The sequence below is a fragment of the Oncorhynchus clarkii genome, chromosome 9 (assembly GCF_045791955.1).
Source record: "Oncorhynchus clarkii lewisi isolate Uvic-CL-2024 chromosome 9, UVic_Ocla_1.0, whole genome shotgun sequence".
NCBI lineage: Eukaryota > Metazoa > Chordata > Actinopteri > Salmoniformes > Salmonidae > Oncorhynchus > Oncorhynchus clarkii.
The window spans coordinates 38999765-39025357 of record NC_092155.1 but is presented as its reverse complement, the minus strand read 5'-3'; the positions used below and the strand labels follow the sequence as shown (position 1 = coordinate 39025357).

The 25593-nt window shown below is 43.1% G+C and overlaps 1 protein-coding gene across 1 annotated transcript in view; it reads right to left on the bottom strand.

The window, feature by feature from the left end:
* Positions 1–5430: 5430 nt before the first annotated feature.
* The window catches only part of LOC139416264 (nucleoporin 210), a 61288-nt gene continuing 41125 nt past the window's right edge, over positions 5431–25593 (bottom strand). The window contains exons 31-39 of the mRNA XM_071164716.1: positions 25097–25272; positions 13079–13299; positions 12384–12520; positions 10799–11060; positions 9757–10007; positions 9366–9570; positions 8822–8941; positions 8535–8609; positions 5431–8197 (exon numbers count right to left, since the gene is read on the bottom strand). Coding sequence (XP_071020817.1) covers positions 8091–8197; positions 8535–8609; positions 8822–8941; positions 9366–9570; positions 9757–10007; positions 10799–11060; positions 12384–12520; positions 13079–13299; positions 25097–25272 — 1554 coding nt within the window. The 3' untranslated portion in view covers positions 5431–8090. The remainder of the gene's footprint in view (positions 8198–8534; positions 8610–8821; positions 8942–9365; positions 9571–9756; positions 10008–10798; positions 11061–12383; positions 12521–13078; positions 13300–25096; positions 25273–25593) is intronic.

Genomic DNA, 25593 nt, shown 5'->3' with positions numbered 1-25593 from the left:
AAGTTAATATTTGTCAGTATCCTTTTTAAATTAGCATTTAAAATATTTTTTGATTACGGACAGGCCCCAGACCCCCGTAACAAAACGTCCCCAACCCCCCCTAATGTCAGTTGTTCTTAAGCCTCTGTGATGGAACCTTGTTGTTCAATAGTAAATCCATCTAAAAAAGCTTTTACTGGCCATAATTGCCAGTGTAGCACATGTGTGAAATGTACTCCACAGCCTGAAGTGTCTCCACTTGCGCCGCTGACTGGTAAGATGCTTCAGTAGGGCGGTCACGTGGGCTAATAAGGCAATGGTCCTGTGTTCAAGCCTCGGTGTGAGCCGAATCAGAAGGAAATGGTGCTCGCTAAGCAAGGAGCATGAGGCCCTTTACATCAGTGTCAATCTATTTACAACGGATCAATTCTGATGGTGAATATCCCCAAAATGCATTCCACAAAATCAGCAACTGTGTCACTGGCCTCGGTGCTGATGTGGGGATGTGGTGGGAATTGCATGTGACAGTGCTTGTGTCAGGAAGGACTTATCTGTAATGATTCAGCACATTGGTATGCGTGGCTGCAGGTAGCATCTTTCCACAGAGCCAGTCCCTACGGGCTTGGAGCAGCCCCCTATGCTAAATGACACTAGGAAAGAGAGGGCTGTCCATGGGTGTCGTGACTGGCCTCAAAAGAGGTTATGAGACAGGTGATCATTCTCCGACTTAAATAGATGTGCGTGTGTGTGTGACTGTGTGTTTGCACAGGTGTGTTGATCTATTCAGATTCATTGACCAACAGGGTATCACATATATTTACACTGAAATGAGGATTGGCAGTGTTGGCAGTAAACATTAGAAACCCGTTTGGAATCATACTGTGTGTATACCATTACTACTACATCATGAGAGGAAAACTTGTTTTTGAGGTAACATTTCTCAAAACAGCAACAACAAATCCATCAGATGAAAGCAACCCCCAGACAGACAGCTCTGCTCTTTCACCATGACACCGCCCTGCCGCCTGCCTTAAGAAGCCATCTCCATGAGATCTCATAATATTACTTTCATCCTTGAGAGGTTTGGAAGTACATTATGCATTAAATGAGACTGAGGAATGGCACCAGAGTAGTGCATTATTCACTCTACTGGCTGTGATCATCTTCTCCCTGTTAGTGGCTTTGTTATCAAAGCCAATGGGGAGGTGATAAAGAGAGAGATGCACACAGCTCCTGCTAGTCTACGGAAACACATAACCATGTTCCGACACATTTCCCTTCCCAATCGCTCTTTTCAGTCTTTTTTCCCCCACACTCTTTTTCCCTTTGATCAATATTTCAACGAACAAGCGAGGTGCTGTAATCTTGGATGCTGTTACACTGCATTTGGACGAACATTATGTTCATAAACCTGAGGGGATTGCTTCACTTCCACTGTAAGTCCGGAAGGAGCCAGGAAGGATTGTACACTAACTACAGTACTTGAAGTTAGTTATTCACTTATAAAAGTAGACAGTAGGGCTATGCCGCAGAAAGCCAAGAGTGAGTGGCAGGCCAGTGCAGATGTAGTGTATAAGGGTTTTTGCTGCAGTTCCCTAATCCCCATGGCAGTGAGCCAGGGAGCGGGCCTGGCCTGCTGATGCCCGAGTTAACCCATGCTCGGACACATGGCATCCAGATGGGCATGCAGTGCAGCATTCACCAGTAGCTGGTATCAGGTGATGGTATCGGAGCTATGTGCCCTTGCAGATGCTACCAGAAGGGTGTTACCTTAACCCAGTGGCTTCCATTTCAGGTCCAGCATTTGTCCCCAGTGTCAAATTACATACCACCCAGTCTGACATGCAGCATTCAACCTTCACCAACGTCAAGTATCCCCTTCAGTTGTGTACATAGCTGCCTGCTGCTTCCCAGTCTATCCTGCTGCTTCAAGTTGCCAGTAATCAACCTCTCACCTCTCCGGCACCAGGAGTAATAAATAACTAAGTAGCCTTGGCTTGAGCGAGCTGGAACAGCTCATTTCCTGTTTCTGTAGCGTGAAGCAACTTCATGTACCAGTACACCCTTTGGACAGGACGCTAGTTTTGATAGTCTAAACCAGGAGTGAAAAAATGTGCATCACCTTCCAGGGTACAACACATTAGTTGTGGATGAGGGAAGTCACCACCCACAAGATGTAAAGCACTCTGAAAGACATTATCATTGTTATGGTCCTCTCTGCACTCTTCTTCCTTCCTCTGGATGACCAGTCAGTTCTGTGCTTGGTGCCAGTGAACGTGTGCCCCCCCCCTGTAGATTTTCAGTGTGAAACCACTCATATATTCCGCTGAGGCAAAGCCATTTCGAGGGTCTCTCTGAGTTCAGCTTCACAAAGCATTGGCCCGCTCTGTGATGGAAAAGGAGGCCCTATCATTAAGCAAGCAGTGTGGAAAGAGTTTTGACAGAGAATGCCAAGAACTCCACCAGCCTAGAACCCTGTGCTCAGCTCTACAAAGCCCAATTCTTCATGAAGATATATGAATCCATGCAGCACTTGTGTGATGGATGTGACTGGGCAGTGGGCACACCATTGAAGAAAATATTGCATGCACAGAACTCTGGTGGGCTATAGGGCTACATTTCAGAAAAGTCCTATGTAATGAAAGGCATTATGTATGTCAGGTATTTCATCACAAATCAATATAAATCAAAGCTGTCGGAATTTAAGAGGAACAGGAGATTGAGATTGCGCATAACTTTCAACCTATTCATCTTGGAGCCCATTCATCGTTCATGGCTTCACAAAACAACAAAATCTCAGGTGTAATATACCGTACCGTAGCTATTGTATTCCATAAACTAACTGAGCTCTGTGGATGATGTCACATCTTAACGGCTTCCATTTGGCTCATAATCTTTCTCATCATCTATAACCACTGTGGCTTCCAGACGGTGGTCGATAGGAAATCTTTGCTCTGGTCCGGATCGTTCAGGGAGAGGGGATAGCCAGCTTTGATATTCCTCTCAGGTCTCCTTCACAACCCAGTGTCTCATTGATTTCCTCCCCTGTCAGTACATTAACCCATCTGGAACACATGTGGTGACCAAGACAGCTTTTAGGTAGACAGGTTGGCAGGTAGGTTTTTTCACAACTCTCACACACTAATTGGGGAAAATAAATTGACTGTCTACTTTAGTTTAGCGTGCATGATTGACCTCAGTCCTGCTTGTGTGATGTCAGTTTCGACAGTGCATGTGCTATTCTGCAAACAATGACAAGTCTGTCATTTAAAAAAACAGTTTTGATTACAATCACCTCACTTTAATTAACCCTTGTACAAAATCAAGTTTGCTGACGACATGGCGGAGGTAGGCCTGATCACCGACGGCGATGAGACAGCCTACAGGGTGGAGGTCAGAGACTTGGCAGTGTGATGCCAGAACAACAACCTCTCCCTCAACATCAGTAAGACCAAGGAGCTGATCAATGACTACATGACAAAGAGGGGAGAGTACGCCCCTATCCACAACAACGGGGCTGTAGTGGAGCGGGTCGAGAGCTTCAAATTCCTTGGCGTCCACATCACTAAGGACTTAAACATGGTCCACACACATGACAGTGCCTCTTCCCCCTCAGGAAGATTTGTCATGGGTCCACGGATGCTCAAAAAGTTCTACAGCTGCACCATCGAGAACATCTTGACTGGCTGCTTTCACTGCTTGGTATGGCAAATGCACCATCCTTGACCGCAAAGCGCTACAGAGGATGGTGCGGATGGCCCAGTACATCTCTGGGGCTTAGCTCCCTGCTATCTAGGACCTCTATGTCAGCCGGTGACAAAGGAAGGCCCGAAATATTGCCAAAGACTTCAGCGATCCAAGCCATAGACTGTTCACTCTGCTACCGTCAGGAAAACGGTACCGGAGCATCGGCTCACAGCTTCTATCCCCAATCCGTAAGACTGCTAAATGGTTAATTAAATGGTTACAGACTGTCTGCACGGACTCTATGCTGTTGTTTTGTCTGTTTTTTATTTGGATCCCCGTTAGCTTTTGCCGAAGCAGCAGCTAACGTCATCTTCCTGGGTTCCACAAAAAGTAACAAAACACTGATGGACAAGGACAGTAACACACATTTATATATACAACGATATACAAACAATACAACTAAAAACAATTGTGCGTGTGTTCACACACACACTACGCTGACACTCTCACACAAAACCCACACACTTTCACACTCATCATATGCTGCTGCTACTCTGTTATTTATTCTTACTCTAATTATCTATCCTTATGCCTAGTTGCTTTACCCTGCCTTCATGTACATATCTACCTCTGCACATTGATCTGGTACTGCTTCGCCCTGTATGTAGCTTAATTATTGTGGATTTTATTCCTTGTGTTAGTATTTTATTTTCTCCTCTATTTACCGTATAAGCAGGTCTTGCTCTAACATGCGCCCATGAACCACACAGTGTTTTGCCATGGCCTGAGCTAAGCAACTGGCTCTCTTTTCAAACAGCCACACAACATTCAAGCAAGGGCAGAGGCTCTTTCTTTAGAGCATCCGTTTACAAGCGAGTTAAATATTTTGCCAAATACCAAGGACCGGTAATGCACATCCCAATCATTGGAGCAGGTATATGCACGTGTGTTTACATATCGATTCTTCCTCCAGTCCCACTCCCATTTTAATTGGTATACCTGCACCTTAATTAATCTGCGTACTGTACAGACTGTGACATTCAAGCGCTCAACGTAAATGTAACGCTATCAACTAAAATAACACATTAGCATCTCACAGATTTAAGAACTCATTCATGGGCGCCACAGCTGGCCAATTTGGCTCACCCTCATCCTGCTTCCCATGATGCACTTCTCCACACCCACTTAAGGCTGCCGAGCAGTTATTGGCATCCGCTGTGCCAGAGCAGGCATACAGATGAGCTGTGTGCAACCGACTGAGTCCCACTAGGCCAGACCCACTGACGCAAGCAGGAGGACGAGATGTTTGATCAGCGATTTCAGACCTTTAACACATCTCCAGAGACCCTGGGATGATGACACTCCCTTCATCCCCTCTGTCTGTGGCAGGGCAGAGGGGGGGAGCGTGGTGTGTGACACCATCACTGGGCTTAGGGACAGATGGGAAATCAGTTCGCTGCTCCTACAGCTCAAACACGGGAGGGAAATGAAGGGGGACAAACTTGTGTATCACATGGAAGAAGGGATGTGCTATTAATTTTTCCCCGGCACTCTACCACAGAGGCTTAGGAAATGGTGTGCTGCAATTGTTGGACTCCTTAAATATACAGTAGCCTCTGTTCCAATCAATGTGATTGTTCTAGCTAAGGACACGCCCCTTTCACTCCAATGTGAATGTGTGTTCCGTTCTCCCTGCAGGGTGTAATAAGTTCCAATCAAGAAACAAGAAGCCATAACCACAAGTTATTCATAGAGGCAACGACATTTGAAAAGTTAAATGTTTATTATTCAGCAATGATCTCACAAACACTCAAGCCGGACGGTAATTCTAGTTTTTCCACTTTGCTGCATAGCACTGCTGAGAGATGAGTAAGGCAAGACGTTAAAACACAAGGAAAGCAGGGGAATAGACTGTCTGCACATTAAAACTGAAAGCATTCAACATAAATCACCTTGAAAGTTTCACAGCTTTCTTTCTCCAAATACCAAAATAGTGATTATTCTTCCAAAAATTGCAGTTCAGTCTCAATAGGCCTCAATAATAACTTATCAGAGCTTGTTTCAAGGCCTTTGGCGCATACATACAGTACATGAACATATGCCTCGTAATACATAGGTAATTTACAACATTGCTAGTTCACTTCGGTTTCTAAGATCCTGAAGGGATTGTACACTGAACAAATATATAAACGCAACATGTAAAGTGGTTGGTCCCATGTTTCATGAGCTGAAATAAAAGATCCCAGAAATGTTCCATATGTACAAAAAGCTTTTCTCTCAAAATGTGCACAAATTTGTTTTACATCCCTGTAAGTGAGCATTTCTCCTTTGCCAAGATAATCCATCCACCTGACAGGTGTGGCATATCAAGACGCTGATTAAACAGCATGATCGTTACACAGGTGCACCGTGTGCTGGGGACAATAAAAGGCCACTTCAAAATGTGCAGTTGTCACGCAACACAATGCCACAGATATCTCAAGTTGAGGGAGCATGCAATTGGCATGCGGACTGCAGGAATGTCCACCAGAGCTGTTGCCAGAGAATTGAATGTTAATTTCTCTACCATAAACTGCTTCCAACATCATTTTAAAGAATTTGGTACGTCCAACCGGCCTCACAACCACAGACCACGTTTATGGCTTCTTGTGGGCGAGCGGTTTGCTGATGTGAACGTTGTGGACAGAGTGCCCATGGTGGCGGTGGGGTTACGGTATGGGCAGGCATAACCTGCATTTTATCGATAGCAATTTGAGCGCACAGAAATACCGGGACGAGATCCTGAGGCCCATTTGTGAGGCCCATTTTTTGTAAGGCATCTTTGACCGACAGATGCATGTCTGTATTCCCAGTCATGTGAAATCCATAGATTAGGGCCTAATGAATTTATTTCAATTGACTGCTCTCCTGACGTGAACTGTAACTCAGTAGAATCTTTGAAATTGTTGCATGTTGCGTTTATATTTTTGTTCGGTATATAATGAAAAACTGAAAGATGGTTCACATTTCCAAACTATTTCACATTGGTGATTGACAGAAGAGCTGCCTGTCTTTAGGCTCAATAAGCACTGTACTGACCAAAGCATTTAAAAAATGGTTAAATACAACCAAGTTTCAAAACAAGAATGTCATCAAAGTGAACACACTGACTGACCATATCCTGCTTTTGAACATAGGTGATGTGTCCTTAATATGCACACTAACAAAATGGACGGATTCAGTGGTTATACTTCACAAAATCAATATAATAACATTTAAACATAACCTGAAATCAGCATCTTCATGTTATCATTTGCTGCTGACAACTAGGCTACCCAGGAGAGTAGTTTGTCAAATTCCTGAGTTTCAAAGCAACAATTCTTGATCAACAACAAATATCTTCAAGCTTAGAAGTACATTTTTGAAAAGCAAAACTATTAAATGTGAAAAGCAAAATGGGAGTATAAATTAGTTAATTTTAAGAGGCTGCAACAGTTAAGTACTGGTATGAAATCAAACATAACATGGTATAAACTACAAATACTGAAAACAGAGTACAAAAACAAAAAAGCAAACTAGTTTAATGTACCATGCTTCACACACAAAAACACACACCATGATTCACACATGGTCAGACTGGTCATGAGGCTGATCAGGCCAATCCGTGACCGACAAATCTTGTCGCAGTTGGTGCAGGGATGGTTTGTGCTGTGCTTCACACACACACAGGGAGATTCTCAATTGGTGTTGCATGACTCCTAGCATCCTTTCCTCCATCCTTTCCTCTTTTTGAAAATGGTCAAAGGTAAAGGTACTCCAGGAAACATGCAAACAAATGTGCTTGTATGAAATGAGACTTCTCCACTTCCGCATCAAAAGGCAAATTACATGTGCAGAGGAGGAATACCAAAATATGTGTCATGTGCTAAAAATAAATGTTGCTGGTTGTGCCAGACATGTTATAGATAACAGATAAGTAGCGTATCAAGGAGACAAGCAAACTTCTCATTTCACGAATTTACACTCTCCTACACATGGCGGCCACCATGTTGGAGAGGAGTCGTCGAGGAGAGGACGACTTTTACCCAATTGAGAACACGCGCACACACAAAGATAGCCCTGTTGACTTCATATTGCTTAAAGTCTGTTTTCAGTCCTAATTGAAGTGCACATTTTGGGGCAAATCATAACTTCCATGTAAGTCAAACATTCACTTAGTCTCCCATTGACATCAATGCATGACTAAATGAAAATGCAACTTTGTAAGAGTTTGCCCCTTTTTTAAAACAAACTTCACATACTTTTGAATACTGTACATATGACCGAATTAAGCAGTAAGATTCTCTGCCATTCTCCTCTGAGTGACAAAGGCACCACTGCCCAATCCCATGTAGAGTTCAGGCCTGGGGTGTTGTCAGAAGCTGGGGTAGGTACTGTAGGGATCCCTACCGGGAGTTGTAGTCTGGGGAGAAGAGTCGTAGTTTGTGGCTGCTCCTTGTGTCCGGGGAGGTCATGTTGTTGGTGAAGGAGTTTGAGACGGGTGAGGCAAAACCTGGATCAGAGGTGGGAGTGAGGCACAGCAGGCTAAACAAATGGAACAGCACTGAAACTCAAGCACCCTCAATGGTGCAGAGTATATGAGCAATAAACAGCTCTAATCAATGTCTCCAAACAGCTATTCAACAAAATGTCTACTAAGCAAATGAGAAAAACTTTTTTCCAAACACAGCTGAAATAAAATATAAATTCACTGCAGTTACCTCCTTCAATTCAATTGTGTTGCAGAGGTATAAAGACTATTAGAAAGGGGCAAACTGAAATCAACACTATTGTTGATTTCAGTTTGTGAAAAGTGGAAATAATGTAAACATTGACAGGTCTCTCTCTACCTGAAGGGGACGGTGTCCTCTGAATGAAGGCTGGGTGAGGTGCTAAGTCCCTCTGAGAGAACAGTGCATGGCACACTGGGTAGGAAGAGAACATTAATGTTACCTGTTAGAATGGTCAAAATGTCTTCATGGTCCCTGAAGCTTTGCAGTATCATCCAAACATTCACTATCCAACCCACATGTTCTTTAAATTATATTGAGTCACCTACACGGACCTGCTAACAAGGTGAAATGATGACAGGTTTCCAGCAAAAACACAAATCTTAGTTGGGGATGTGGCTACTCACCGATGATGATGATGGCGGTGCCAGCCAGTAGCGCGAAGATGGTGAAGAACATCATCTGGTAAGAGTCTATGAAGGCCTGCAGGAAATGGGTTCCCTCCATTGCAACCACGGAAGCAGCAGCTGAAGAAGACAAAAGCGACGGGTGAGACTAGGACATGACACTGCTCAGTGCTTCTTTCTAACAGTGATGAGCGCGTTACCTTGTACAAATGTTGAAAAATTAACATTAAAAATCACAGTTGAATGTTTTGATACTGCAACGACAATAGGGTGGTGCTAGTTGACACTTCCGTGAAATCCTAACGTGCTCCATTTCTCAAGCCCTTGAGCAACTAATGGCTTTATGGATGTAGGGTCAGATAAAACGACTGACCTGAATATTTTCAAGGAAAGTGTCCCAACACTGCTATAATTATCTCAAATAATATTAAAAGGGTGTTGAAAGTATCCCCCTTTTACAGTATATCTTGTATCCTGCACCATCACAGAGTTATCACATCTACCATATCGTAAACCCTGTCCCACTCAGAGATGGCTGGCTGACCTTGCATTGTGGTGCTGGGATCAGTCACGTGGATGAGGGTGACTGGGATGACGAGGAGCTGGCCAGTGGATGAGCTGGTTATGGACACGGAGGCTGAGGCTGCAGCCTGGGGGTCCACCACACTGACTGTGTACTTAGAGTAACTGGGGAAGCCGTGGAACACATCTCTCTCCTGGACCGAGATGGACGGAGAGCTGGACGACACCTAACGGACAGGAGTGATGGTGGGTGAAACACTGGGGTTTATGGAGAAGTGACATCCAGTGCCAAATGCTATACCTCCCTCATTGTCCTCATCATTCATTTCCCTTTTTAACGGCTTCTGGAAGGTATGAGACCCACGTCAAAAGGCACTTTCAAATAAAGTTGATTGATTGACAGACAGACATACCTCCAGGCTGCCGAGTGCTGCGATAGGGCCATAGACAGTGAGCTCTGCGTCGGGCTGCAGGTTGCTGAGCAGCAGCTCTGTCTGGTCAGAATACAGGCCTGTCTCCACGGGCAGCCTGGCACTGACCTGCTCCCCAGAGAAGGCACTGCCCTCCACCCCAGCCCTCACCAACAGGCTGGTCATGGACAGGCTCAGCACCCGTGTCTGCTGGTCACTCAGAGACTGCAGGGTCAGAGAGCAGGAGTAGAAGCCTGGGAGGGAAAGCGGGAGAGAGGGCGGAGGTAGAGAGGTAACATTAGGTGTCGGTGTTTCTAAAAAGAAAGGTGACATCAAAATTGGTCTTATTTCAAGTTGTTCACGTTTATGGATGCTTCTCAGACTATGCTTGTCTTCCACAACCACATGGTCCCAGATGCTTAAAACATGATTTCCCCATTAAAAGCCTCTTCATTAGAACATGATTTAAAAAGGCACAAACGCAATAGCCATGAGAATTCCATTTAAAACATGATTAGAACCCACTAAATTCTAATCCCTTATGTAGCAATAGTGGAGGGAGAATCTTTCCCCACCTGTGCTGGTGTTTAGTCGGTTTACCTTCCCCTCCAACCCTACTCCAGAGTCATCTCACATTCATACAGGCCCATTAGTCATCGCCCCCCCTCCCCACTCCACCATAAGCCTGCACTGGGCTGGGGCAGGAGAGGAGCCCCAAACTCCCCAAAACAATTAGACCCATTCTGCTGAATATATCACCCCAACACCATTTATGGCCTTCAGTAAATTATTCCCTTGTAAACAGAACTTCCTTGCCCTCTTTGCCAGAGCAGCCCCTGGTGCACTGCACCGCACACACACCAGCTGACCCACTGTGGGTTTAATAAATCCTTCCTGCTGCAAGCATTTCTAATGGGTGATTCATGATGTGAAGGTCAAATCCATTATGCACAAGTAAACTGAAGGTTGGAGAAAAGACCATTCAGTAAACATACTGCCCAACATTCACCACCTCATCTTCCCTGAGCCCGAGAACAGGTCTTACCGGTGCTGGGGTCGAAACTGATGTGTGTGAGGTAGACGTCATGGGCGGAGAACTCGACGGCGTCGCTGGTGAAGCTCAGATGGCAGCTGACGGAGGTCTCTGGGTGCAGCAGGGCGATGGAAGCGGTCTGGGCAGAGGAGCAGGAGCCTATGAGGTTGGTTCCCGTCTCTCTGGTGGTGAGCAGTATCCTGGTGTCCCTGTCCCCCCTCACCGCTGCAGGGTGAGCCATCACCGCTGTCCTGGTGGCCCCCTCCACCACCACCTGGCACAAACCAACACAGTGAGCCATAACACTGGTATTACTTGGGGTGAATCTCAAGTCTGTAAAGTAGTCTCAGCTCATTGTCTACTTTCCTTCCTCTGCACTGATATAAAAGTTATGAGGACTGGTAAAAAGAATTCCAGCTAGCCTCCACATTGCATTCACCTGTCCTGTGATTTAAATCCTATGTATGTGCAAATTGAAGTGAACATCTGGGCCTATTCACTTCCGTGTTCAGTACAGCAACACGGTACCAGTTAACATCTCCATTCAGAGCCTTCTCCTTTAAGATGTGTTGTTCCTGTCGGAGTGTTAGCTACTGATCCAGATAGCATCTATCTAATCCACTCCACACTGATCCTCCTCAGTCACTCACTCCCAGCTAATAGGGAAAGATTCATATGTAAACACAGGAACACATAGAAGCCTGTAGCAGCCAGAAAGAGGGAGCTGCCTGGAAGAGAAAGACATAAGAGGCGGTGAGAGATGTTCTTTGAGAGAGCGAGAGAGAGCGAGAGAGAGCGCTCCATCTCAAAGAGGAAGGCTGGGCTAATTCATCTTCTCCATGCTGCCTGCGTGTCTCTTTGTGGAGACATCAGACCCACAGCAGGGGGTGGGAGGGGAGGGCCGTCACACACATTACACTGAGACAGCCATGATCATCTAGTACTGATCATGATGATGGTCTTATAAGCATCTTTATAGTGTCAGATATTTACTGTGTAGAACTCTCCCTTAAGACTTCAGGTCTGTTCTAGGGTTCACATTGGTAGTTACAGTCTTGTCCCATTGCTGTTAACTCCCGTACGGACTCGGGAGAGGCGAAGGTCGAGCGCCGTGAGTCCTCCGAAACACGATCTTGCCAAGCCGCACTGCATCTTGACACACTGCTCACTTAACCCGGAAGTCAGACGCACCAATATGTCGGCGGAAACACCAAACCCTCACCTAACCCGGACGACGCTGGGCCAATTGTGCGCCTCCTCATGGATCTCCCGGTCGAGGCTGGCTGCGACACAGCCCGGGATCAAAACCGGATCTCTAGTGACGCCTCTAGCACTGCCTTAGACTGCTGCACCCCCTCAGACGTCAATTCAACATCTATTCCACGTTGGTTCAACGTCATTTCAGTGAAATTACAGGGAAACAACGTTGATTCAACAAGTGTGTGCCCAGTGGGTAGTGTTGTACATCTCTCTAGAAACCGGAGTAGTATATACTGTTTGGATAATCATGATTAAACCATTTGTTGTTGCACAACATACTTTCATCCCATCTCTCACACACAAATGTTCTTTGGTAGCAAGGTTGTCGTTACAGTACCTCTCTGTAAGTCTTCAGCAGCCCAGGGATCTCATAGTAGACAGTGGTGGTTCCTGCATCTCTTGCCACGGCCACGCCCATTTTAGAGTCTATCTGCAGCACGCCAGTGGATGAGGAGCTCCAGGTACCCAGGACACCTGTAGGGAAAAGAGTAGAGCTGAAAAACTCCCCTTGGTTCAACACTCATCTTGAATATTCACACATCATTTACTGTAAGACTGTCTTTTCCTTCACACTCCTTCCCGCAGGGCTGACAATGGTAATGTTTAAATCTGCAGAAAAATTACTCCATTCCGAAGTAGATGAAAACAAACAAGGATATTGCAAAATATATCAATATCACACAGTGGAGGCTGGTGGGAGGAGCCTTAGGAGGATGGGCTCATTGTAATGGCTAGAAAGGAAATGTGGTTTCCATGTGTTTGATACCGTTCCATCAATTCCATTCCAATGAGCCCGTCCTCGTATAGCTCCTCCCACCAGCCTCCATTGATATCACATATTAAAGACGCAACATCCCAGAGAACCATGTGAAACTGCATCAATCCAACGAAACATCCATTTTGCTCCAAAAAATTGGTCTGAACATCTTTGCAGATAAGCCTCGTCTCAATTTCATGCACCTCGGTAGTACTACCAGTGACATCGTACCTGTTATTTTACAACACCACATGAACCCCTCTTTGACCTCTCACCTTGGGGGCTGAGGAGTTGGGCGCTGAGGCAGACCACATCTCCCACCACCAGCCTTGTGGCGTCCTCGGGGTGGATGGCGTGCTGAACGGGCAGCGCCAGGTAGTCAGCCATGCCTGCCTGCTCCTCGTCCCACACGGCCAGCAGGGTGAGGCCCACGTTGACCGTCCGCACCGTCAGGGTGTTGTTACCCGGGCCCCGGCCCATCTGCACCAGATCATCCCTACAGACAGACAGGAAAGGAAATGGTCAGCATGTAGTAGGTTGGTATGAGTAACCAATGGCTTTCCTTGCATAATCAGTAATCAACTACCTCTGCCTGGGCACAAGACTAAGTGACTCTCCTGTGGCCCAATCACATTCAGAACCCCTTAGTACCCCACCATGAGCCCCTTCCTTACTCTTATTTGGACAGGTCTCTCCTAAAGTAGTCTGGCAGCACCTTGATAATAAAGTAATGGAATCAATTTATTGTGCAGGCCAATGAGGGAATCCCTAGCCAGGCTGAGCAGTGCAGTCTCCCTTCTTCACACACTCCCATTAATTTAGCTCACTCAGGTGGAAACTACTCACTCTGAATGGGGAGGAACGAAAAGCAGTCTAAATTAATGTTGGGTACCTTGGGAGAGACCTGCTGGCTTAATACCCTGCCATGGTGCACTCATTAACTGTAGTTGTACTGCTGTAGCATCCGGATAAACAGACTTGGGCTGTGCAACTCACACATACGCATACTTTATGTGGCACTCTAACAGCAAAACACAGCAGAAAACCAGTGCTTTCACTTCTACATATCTCAATGTCAAGTACCTATCTTGTACGTGCCAATATAAAGTGCCTTCGAAAAGTATTCAGATCCTTACGCAAATCCCCCCCCCCCCCCCCTCAATCTACACACAGTACCCCATAATGTCAAAGCAAAAACAGGTTCTGAAATGTTTGCTAATTTGTTAACAATAAACTGAATATTCAGACTCTTTACTCAGAACTTTGTTGAAGCATCTTTGGCAGCGATTACAGCGTAGAGTTGCCTTGGGTAATGATGCTACAAGCTTGGCACACCTGTATTTGGAGAGTTTCTCCCATTCTTCTCTGCAGATACTCTCAAGCTCTGTCAGGTTGGATAGGGAGCGTTGTTGCACAGATATTTTCAGGTCTCTCCAGAGATGTTTGATCGGGTTCAAGTCCGGGCTCTGGCTGGCCACTCCAGGACATTCAGAGACTTGTCCCGAAGCCACTCCTGCGTTGTCTTGGCTGTGTGCTTAGGGTCTTTGTCCCGTTAACCTTCGCTTCAGTCGGAGGTCATGAGCGCTCTGGAGCAGGATATCATCAAGGATCTCTGTACTTTGCTCCGTTCATCTTTCCATTGATCCTGACTAGTCTTCCAGTCCCTGCCGCTGAAAAACATCCCCAAAGCATGATGCTGCGACCACCATCCTTCATCCTAGGGATGGTGCCAGGTTTCCTCCAGACATGACAGTTGGCATTCAGGCCAGAGTTCAATCTTGGTTTCATCAGACCAGAGAATCTTGATTCTCATGGTCTGAGTCTTTATGTGCCTTTTGGCAAACTCAAAGCGGGCTGTCATGTGCCTTTTACTGAGGACTGGCTTTCATCTGGCCACTCTACCAGAAAGGCCTGATTGGTGGAGCACTGCAGAGATTGGTTGTGCTTCTGGAAGGTTCTCCCATCTCCACAAAGGAACTATAGAGCTCTGACCATTGGGTTCTTGGTCCAAGGCCCTACTCCACCGATTGCTGTGTTTGGCTGGGGGGGGGGGGGGGGTGTGCAGCTCTAAGAAGAGTCTTGGTGGTTCCAAACTTTTTCCACTTAAGAGTGATGGAGGCCACCGTGTTCATGGGGACATTCAATGATGCATACATGTTTTGGTACCCTTCCCCAAATCTGTGCCTCGACACAATCCTGTCTCTGAGCTCTACGGACAATTCCTTTGACCTCATGGCTTGGTTTTTGCTCTGATATGCACTGTCAACTGTGGGACCTTACATAGACAGGTGTGTGACTTTCTAAATAATGTCCAATCAATTGAATTTACCACAGGTGGACTCCAATCAAGTTTTAGAAACATCAAGAATGATAAATGGAAACAGGATGCACATGAGCTCAATTTCGAGCCTCATAGCAAAGGGTCTGAATATAAATACATTTGCAAAATGTCTAAAAACCTGTTTTTGTTTTGTCATTAGGGGTTATTCTGTGTAGTTTGCTGAGGATTTTATTTTCTTAATTTAATCCATTTTAGAATAAGGCTGTAACGTAACAAAATGTGAAAACAGTCAAGGGGTCTGAATACTTTCCTAAGTCGCTGTATATTTAAAGAAATACACCACATATAATGCATTCAGGGGTGGCAGGTAGCCTAGTGGTTAGAGCGTTGGGCCAGTAACCGAAAGGTTGCTAGATCAAATCCCCGAGTTGACAAGGTAAAAATCTGTCGTCCTGCCCTTGAACAAGGCAGTTGACCCACTGTTCCTAGGCCGTCATTGCAAATAAGAATTTGTTCTTAACTGACTTGCCTAGTTAAATAAAATAAAATAAAAAATAAACATTTAAATGTAATTCAGAAAATGAATACCAGGGATGCTGTCGCTATGTTATATACAATGTTTACTTTGCTGCGAAGGCTACAAGACCTGATTGAATAAATGCATTCTGAGAGATTGAAGTGCCATATTCAATTTTCTGTTCCACTGGTAGGCAGAACCATTTGGAGTGCTGTCATCTCATGTCTAACTCTCTTTAAGCAATTTTTTCCTAAGAAATTGGAGTGTCGGACATTAGTGCAAGCTCTTCCAGGCTTCCTCAAACTAAAAGAGCACTCAGAGAGAAGACATGGCACAATATTTCCAGCAGCCTTGGTCCACACAGCTAACAGCCACAGACATCTCTTAAACCCTACCACCCCATCTCAATCGTCTACCTGGCTGCTTTTACCTTCCCTATGAATATTTTCTTCCCCAATGTGTACACCTTCATACCAGTGGAGGCTGCTGGGGGGAGTAAAATGGCTTAAAATAATGGCTAAGGTTGAGTAATGTTTGATACCATTCTATTAACTCCATTACACTAAATTCCAGCCATTATCAAGAGCCGTCCTCCCCTCAGCAGCCAACACTGCTTCATACAGTATCTCACGTACAAGTTGCCCTTCATTTGACTTTCAAGTCTGCACCGAAATAGTATAATTGTGGGGTTCTTTGCAACTTGAAAATGAAAACCTTTAAGGACATTCACAGAAAGCAACCATCACTAGATGGTAACTTTACAAGTAAAGTTGTGCGGCTTGGTGGTAGTGACATTAAAAAATACATTTAAAAAGTACTTTGATTATATTATTAAAATAATTTTAAATTTACATTGATCGTCAATAGATTTGGTCAGTAATTGTGGTCAGCAGTAGTGGTCAGTAGTTATGTGGTTGAGTAGTTGTGTGGATATGGGCAGTCGTTATATGTGTGGTCTGAAGTTGTAAATGTAATTTTGTGGTTGTGGTCACTAGATGTGGAAAGCAGTTGTTTGGTTGTATCCTCACTTTTGAGAAAATGGCCGTTGAAGATTGTGGTACTTACTGGAGAGCTCTTCTTTGTCTATACCCATTCAGCATCGTTCACACCCACCCATCTCTTTAAGGGTTGAGCCGAGCGTTCTGTCCTAACAGGCTAGCTACTTCCAGACACAAATGAGAGAACAGCTCACTAACCATTGTACTCGACCGAGCAGAGCTGGCTAGGCTGTTTTTATTTGATCCAGAGCATTGGTGACTGCAACTGTGCTACTGGCAGAAATGTACGCTTTTTTCCCCAGGTTTACTGACACCGGCCATATTCAACGGGTGTTGAGCGTTCGTAAATTCATCAGTTATTCTGCACTCTGGCACACAAACGAAAGTGCTCTGAAATCAGAATAGATCGACGTAGCTGGTAAATTCTCCCTGGCTATCAACAGTTGTCGCAGAGACATTCTATTGAAATGGTTACTTGCATAGTGGATTTTTTTTATAAAAACATGTAGCTAGTTAGGTAAACAATGAACCATAATCTCAATTCATGACATTACTTACCCTGCATGAATCTGCGGTTCAATGTTCGCTATAACTAGCGAAGCAAATGGCTCTGAGATACAAACAATATTACTACACAGATCATACACATAACGTTAGCTAGCGAGCCAGCCAGATAAGCTAGATAGCTAACAGTAAACTTTAACTTCTAATTTTGACAGTCGTTTTCATTTGAAACATGTAATATCTGAAAATGGAGCTAGCTTCTCCCTGTCACGGACGCCATGGTTGGCCTCACTTGGTTTGAAGATGTAATTCGGAGACAGGTATTTTCTCAATCTCCTTAGCCATCACACTAAATCCACTGATTTCAAAATACGGTCCACCAGAAAAAGTGCAACACTTATGCAGGTATACAACACAATATATATATATTTTTAAAAGCAGAGTTAGACAGAATTACCTACACATACTGACCAGCTCAAATAGACAGAAGCGTGCTGTAAGGCAGACCAATCCGAACTAATCTCTCGGCATGTCCAGCCCACTCATTATCTCAACCAATAATGACTAGCGGGGAAGGTTGCTGACTTTCTGTTGCTAAACCAACTAGGCTCGTAATTTAAGAATTGTATTCATATTTATAGATGGCATACAAGTTTGTTATTAAGGCACGTTATTAAGGCATTTCTGACCAAAAACGAATTCTGTGAAGTAGTGACGCGCAACATACACCTAGTTTTCAAGAAACGAGCCACAATTGTGGTCACTCTTTAATCTCCTTGTAATTGTGGCCCTCTGTGTCAGTGAGTATCCTAGCAAAGGTTCCGTTTTGGAATCTCAAGGACAGAGCTGTGGCTAGAATATAGCAGGCGATGGGTTACTCAAAACGGCCCTAGTTACAGATTAGTAAGAGTTCATACATTTTAATATTTTTCTCTAACTTGTCAAAATGGCAGTTTAGGGGCGCTAGTGAGAAAGCCATGGAGTATGTCACGTTTTCCGAACTCCTGCTGAAATTGCATTTATTTAATACTTTCTATGCGCTTTGACTCAAAAATAACTAGGAAACACAGCCTTTAAATGACATGCTTTACCTTGTTCAAATTATATTTGAGATTTAATGCATAAATGGCATTTAACCTGCAAAAGTTTAAGTTCAGTGGAGTCACTGACAAGAGAAAGTTATTTTGTCAGTGAGTTCTTCAACAAGTGGGAGCTGAGCTGCTCCACCTCTCGGCACGGCAAAAAAAAATAACCCTGAGGATTTGAAGGCCAAGATTCTTGCTCTGTAGCTGAGGACCGAGCACTCACGTTGGGGATCTCAAGCAAGAAAGCCTGGTGGAAAACCTTGCATCGTTGTGGCTAAACTACACTATTATCAGGATTGTATTGATGTTCTTCGGCGTGCCAGAGAATTTGGCCCACTTCGATGCAATGGAGCACCCATCTCCAGCTTCCCAGAATATACCCCCAGCGCTGCTCGTGACCATGTCAATGATGTCAGGAATCTACTCCGCGGACGGTCCGACTTTTGGTATAGTGTGGCTTTTCCTGCCCGGCTCCATATAACGGCACCGAGAAAGAGTTCCAAGAGCCCATAAGGCGATGGCCTTTGTAAAGGCGAACATTCTACCGAGGTCGGACGAAGCAAATGGCTGAATGTTCACCTATTTAGCGATTAGGGTAATGGACGAATGTGTCTACCACTGTAGACTCGGTCTCTCTTCTGTAGATACTGTATAGTGTTGCCAGTGGTATCAGTTGATATTGTTAGGTAACATTTGTGCCTTAGCTCTGTTGAGTCAATTCTCCTTCTATTAACATTTTATTACCATGAAGCTGCTCATTTATATTCCTTGATGGTACACCCGTATCCAGGGTAGATAAACCACAGGACCATCATACATTCAAATTTTCATGCTAAACTAAAAGAGCAGCCATTTCAATTAGTAAAAACATACCGTTCGCAATGTAAAGTATAGAGGCAGATTCAGCAGGCCGTTTCATTACTGTAGTAGGAATACTGTATACTACACTGGTTATATCGGCTAACATTTATTCACCAAATTGGGATAACAGTTCATTCTTCACAAAATGTATTTTCTCGATTACCAAAAATGGACACACACAACCTAATACTAGGTGGTGATATGAATTGTCTACTGTCACCCAATCTGGATCGTAGCTCTCCTGAGGTATCATCAAAGACAATATCAACAATTCAGCTATTTCTTAAGACATATGGCATATCCGATGCAATCCCACAGCTAGGGAGTATTCTTTCTCGCCAGTTCATAAGGCCTTCTCATGTATAGACACATTTTTCCTAGACAATAGATTTTTGCCATTTTTCACAGATTGTGATTCCCAAACTAGTCATTTCGGGTCATTCTCCTCTTACTATGATACTACTTATACCAAAAACACAGAGTAATTATCGTCCTTGGCGGCTAAACTCACCACTGCTATCAGAAGAAACCTTTGTCGCTTTTATATCTCAAATTTCCATCTCCAGCTCAATCAAACCCCTGGAATGTCTCCTACAACAGTATGGTAATCAATGAAGGCTCATCTAAGGGGCCAAATTATTTTGTACGGTGCATAGATTAAGGAAGTGTAATATTCAACGGCTAGGGGAACTTATAAATACAATCTTGGATTTGGCATATTCACACTCTTCAGCCGTAAATGTACTAAAACAACGTTTGTCTGAAGTGTCAGAGTTCGATCTTCTTTCAACTCGACAAGCTTAAAATCGAATTAGTACATTTTGACATAAAATGATGAACATGGAGAGAAATCGGGGAAAATGCTAGCACACCAGCTGTGTCAGAGAACCACAAATAAAACCATACCTGAGATAACTGACAAGCTGGGTTACAAATGTATTGATCATTTAGAGGGCAATTCAAGCTTTCATAACTTTTACTCACAATAATACATTTCCGATTCCGCTGGTAATGCTACCTTACTCGACACCTTCTTTGAGAACGTATATATTCCTACAGATGAACCTGAGACTGTGTTGGCAATTAAATATATGCAGTGTGTGAAATCCCCTGGACCGACGAATTTCCGAGCAAATTCTTTAATAAAATCTCAAGATTCAATCTGAGTTGCCAAACGTCAGCCTCAAAACCTTAATGAATTGGAGAAGATCTGCAGAGAGGAGTGGGACAAAATCCCTCCTGAGATGTGTGCAAACCTGGTGGCCAACTACAAGAAACGTCTGACCTCTGATTGCCAACAAGGGTTTTGTTGTTGTTATTCTGTCTCTCACTGTTCAAATAAACCTACCATTAAAATTATAGACGGATCATTTCTTTGTCAGTGGGCAAACGTACAAAATCGACAGGGGATCAAATACTTTCCCCCCCCTCACTGTACTTTTGATTTTGACCCCCCCCCCCTGTTCAGGGACACATTATTCAATTTCTATTAGTCACATGTCTGCGGAACTTGTTCAGTTTATGTCTGCTGTTGAATCTTGTTATGTTCATACAAATATTTACACATGTTAAGTTTGCTGAAAATAAAACGCAGTTGCCAGTGAGAGGACGTTTTTTTTGTTGCTGAGTTTAAGATGATTGCCTGCCGTTTTGAGTCCTCATCTCTACAGATCAAACTGGTTTCATAAAAAATGGTCACTCTTTTTTCAACATCAGAAGTCTTTATAATATACTACAATCCCTATTCATCTGACACTCCAGAGATATTGTTATCACTTGACGCTGAGAAAACATTTGATCGGGTGGGTTGGGATTGTTTATTTTATACTCTCAAACAATTTGGATTCGGTGCAAATTTTATGTCCTGGATCAAAGTCCTTTACTCCTCCCCTATGCCTGCAGTGCGCACAAATAATAACCTTTCATCCTATTTTTAACGTGGGACAAGATAGCGTTGTCCTCTATCCCCTCAGCTGTTTGTCATCGTAGCCTTTAGCCATAGCAATATGTAATAACACCACTATCAAAAGGTATTCAAAGGGGGTGCTTAGAGCATAAAGTCTGACTCGATCCGTGTGACATGCTATTATATTTGCCTGAACCGTTAACTGGTCTTCCAGAGATCCAGGTTCTGCTAAAGACATTTGGTAAAATAGTATAAAGTTAATCTACAAAAAAAGTGGATTGATGCCTATTAACCCTTCTGTCATGCAAACTTATTTTAGTCACGTGCCCTTCAGAGTACATACACAGAAATATTTGGGAATTTGGGGTCACACACAATTTCAAAGATCTCTATAAAGCCAATTTCCCTCCTTTGATCCCCAAAACAGGATCTTGAACGCTGGGATTTACTTTCTTTTTCTTTAGGCGGAATAATTAACACAGTTAAAATGAACGTATAAGTTGTACTTATTTCAATGTATTCTTATCTGACAATCTTTTTTTATCTCCTTAGATAAACTGATATCTGCAACAAGAAAAACCCTCGGATACATTGCAGAGATCTTGGTCTAGCACTTCCGAACTTTCAATATTATTAAATGGGCAGCTAATATAAGAATAATTCTGTATTGGATGACAGAAATCCCTGCTGTTACAGGCCCGAAAGGGTTGACCTTGGAGATCTCATCCTGTGGCCCTAACTCCTTAGCAGCCTTATTACTCTGCTCAAAACTTGCATTATAGCCTGTTTCCAAATACACTAAAAACCTTATTGCAAAACATTCGCTGAAAATCTGGAAACAGTTCAGGCGATCGTTTGATCAGTAAATGTTCAACTTTTAGCCCCATTATTAAAGAACAATACATTCTCTCCATCATTATTAGACCGGGCGTTTCATATCTGGTCTGGAAAAGGGATCTCCTCACTGAACCACTTGTACATTAATTTGGATTTTGCATCTTTTGAACAGCTAGTGCAAAAGGTCAATATTCCTAGATCTCATTTCTTTAGATACCTGCAATTGCTTAGTTTTGCATTTTCATACCCTAGTCACTTCATCACGCCCACCTATCTCCCTTCTAGATTATATTTTTAAAGTGAGCCCTTATATCAAAGTGGGCATAAGTTTGATCTGTACATTATTAAACTTGCACAGTCTTGATTCCCTGAACTCTTAAGAGCCAAATTGGAAGAGGATTTAGGTGAAGAGTGCAGTATGCTTGTGCAGTATGCTTCAGAGAATCCATTCTTCATCTATATGTCTAAGACATGCTGTAATTCAATTTAAAATAGTTAATTGGGTGCATTGGTCAAAGGCAAAATTATCCAAGATTAGACCAGATCTAGATCCCACTTGTGACCGATGTAAGCAGGCTCCTGATACTTTATTGGACATGACCAAAAATGACATATTTCTGGATATCCATTTTTTTGCCGTTTTATAAGATACTGGAGAGACCTATAGAACCTTCTGCCTTCATTGCATTATTTGGAGTGACACCACAGGAGGCTCTTGGGCATCATTCTGACATGTACTACTCTTCTAGCTAGACGTCTTATACTATTTAAGTGGAAGGATCGGTTTCCTCCTCTTTTTAACCATTGGATAAATTAAGTTATGCAATATCTCAAGCTAAAGAAAATACCCTACTCCGTTAAGGGGATCTGCAATTACATGTAATATTATCTGGAAACCTTTCCTTTGTAGAAAACATGGACCCAGCTAATTTCACAACTCCATAAACCAACCCAAATTAGAATGTATAATTATTTTCACTTTTTTATTTTATTTTTTACTTTGTTCTATAATATCTTTGTATATATTTTTTTTAACGATTTGATTATATTACTCATTCTATACCATGCCTGTTTCAGTCTGGTTTTGGGGTGGGTTTGATTTGGTAGGGGATCCGTGAGTGTTCTGCCTGCTATCTGTATAAATCAGAAAAGTGATGTGGTAATGCAGTTACTAAAACAGCTATACCGTAAGTTCCATAGTGAATATTTAGATTCCGTGAACATATATAGTGGGGCAAAAAAGTATTTAGTCAGCCACCAATTGTGCAAGTTCTCCCACTTAAAAAGATGAGAGGCATGTAATTTTCATCATAGGTACACTTCAACTATGACAGACAAAAAATGAGAAACAAAAATCCAGAAAATCACATTGTAGGATTTTTATGCATTTATTTGCAAATTATGGTGGAAAATAAGTATTTGGTCACCTACAAACAAGCAAGATTTCTGGCTCTCACAGACCTGTAACTTCTTCTTTAAGAGGCTCCTCTGTCCTACACTCGTTACCTGTATTAATGGCACCTGTTTGAACTTGTTATCAGTAAAAAAGACACCTGTCCACAACCTCAAACAGTCACACTCCAAACTCCACTATGGCCAAGACCAAAGAGCTGTCAAAGGACACCAGAAACAAAATTGTAGACCTGCACCAGGCTGGGAAGACTGAATCTGTAATAGGTAAGCAGCTTGGTTTGAAGAAATCAACTTTGGGAGCAATTATTAGGAAATGGAAGACATACAAGACCACTGATATTCTCCCTCGATCTGGGGCTCCACGCAAGATCTCACCCCGTGGGGTCAAAATGATAACAAGAACGGTGAGCAAAAATTCCAGAACCACACCTAGTGAATGACCTGCAGAGAGCTGGGACCAAAGTAACAAAGCCTACCATCAGTAACACACTACGCCGCCAGGGATATATAATAGTTGAAGTTTACCTATGATGAAAATTACAGGCCTCATGTTTTTAAGTGGGAGAACTTGCACAATTGGTGGCTGACTAAATACTTTTTTGCCCCACTGTATGAATAACAGTGGAGTAAAAAAAATTCCTTACTTTGTTTAACTTGTTGGGGTGGAGGTCAAAACGGTCAAAATGTTGTTGATGCGGTTACAGTACTTATTTGCTGTCACTTTATCAAAATATATTTTTGTTCAAACGCCAGCAGAAAAGTAGACGAATATGTAAATGCTTTAACTTTATGTCTCAGTTGTTGTGTGGTCAATATGTGTGTTGTGGTCAGTAATTGTGGTCACGTCTCTCTCCTCTTAATTTTGGCCCTTGGTGCCAGTGAGTATCCTAGCAACAGTTCCGTTTTGGAATCTCAATGACACAGAGCTGTTGTTAGAAAAGAGCAGACGCAGGTTACTAAAACTGCTCTATCTAGAGATTGTTACACACACGATTCCAAATCCGCTTCCCAAATTGAAAAGCAGAGCATATTTTTGTCTAACTTGTTGGGTTAGTGGTGTAAACAGTAGTTGTTTGGAAAATAATGAATCTGCTTGCTTCTGACATTATTTACAGCAGCTAGAAAGAGACTAGAGCCATTTACTAAAATCGCTCGTTACAGATTGGTCCGCACAATACGATTGCGGATTTGACCAGCAGAGAAGTAGGGGAAATGTCATACTTGAGAAAAAATGTCTAACTCGTTGCGTTAGTGGTCAAAACGGAGGAAGTTTGGGAAAAGTTGGAACATATGCACCTAAAACAGCTGTACCGTAAGTTCCGTAGTGAACATTTTAATTCTGCGAACAGGTATGAATAGCAGAGCAGACAAATATCCCGTCGACTCTGACTTTGTTGAATTTGTTGGGGTAGTGGTCAAAACGGCAGTTGTTTGCAAAAACGTTACAGAAAATGTGGTTGATGCAGTCACTTAAACTGTTGTAATTTTTTTGTCCGAATATTATGTTTTGCCCGAACGCCAGATTTGAGTAGCACAGAAGTAGACGAAGATGGGAACACTTGAACTTTGTCTAAGTTGTTGCAAAGTGGAATAATTAGCTGATTTGTGTCAAAAGTTACAGGATTTTACTAAGAGAATGGCAGTTGGAAGTGATGTCAAAATTGGGATCATTATAATCTTGATGAAAAGAGGATTTAGGCCAACAAAAAAAATGGACTATAAGTTTAATAACGTAAAAGTATAACATATCAAAAAGTGGTATACAAACAACTCGAGTGAGACCATTCTGGACGTTTTGAACATTGAACGGAGTTTCTAGAACAAGAAGATCGACTAACTAAGATAGGGCTCTTGCTGCGCAAACCCCACAATTAAACATTTGTGAACTTACCTGTTCGTGGTGAATGTGAGCAGGGAGTTGTGGCTGTGAAGGACCTCTCCAGTGTTAGCATGGAGGTGAACAGTGAAAGTAAGCACCATGCCCAGAGGAATAGCAGACAGGCTGTCCCTGGAAGGGTTGTGGATAACTGGACTGGTGCTGAAACGCAGGTACGACACAGGGGCCACCTGGGAAACCACAGAGAGGGATAGACTAAAATGTAAGGAAATCTACTTAGACCGAAGTCAACTGCAAGCAATCCATCTCTCACCAACAGTCTTAAAACATGTTGCCATTTGTCATGACTTTATAATGGCATGAATTAAGATGATAGACATAAGTATGGGTAATGAAGTTTTGGTTATTGTCAACATTTGCATGAGATGCGGTAAACTTGTATAGAATTTATTAATTTAACAAAATGACTTCATATTCTCATTCATTGTACTGTGTTAACATTTTAAAGATAATAAAGATTAATATAATTTAATTAAGGAGCAGAGGGTTTC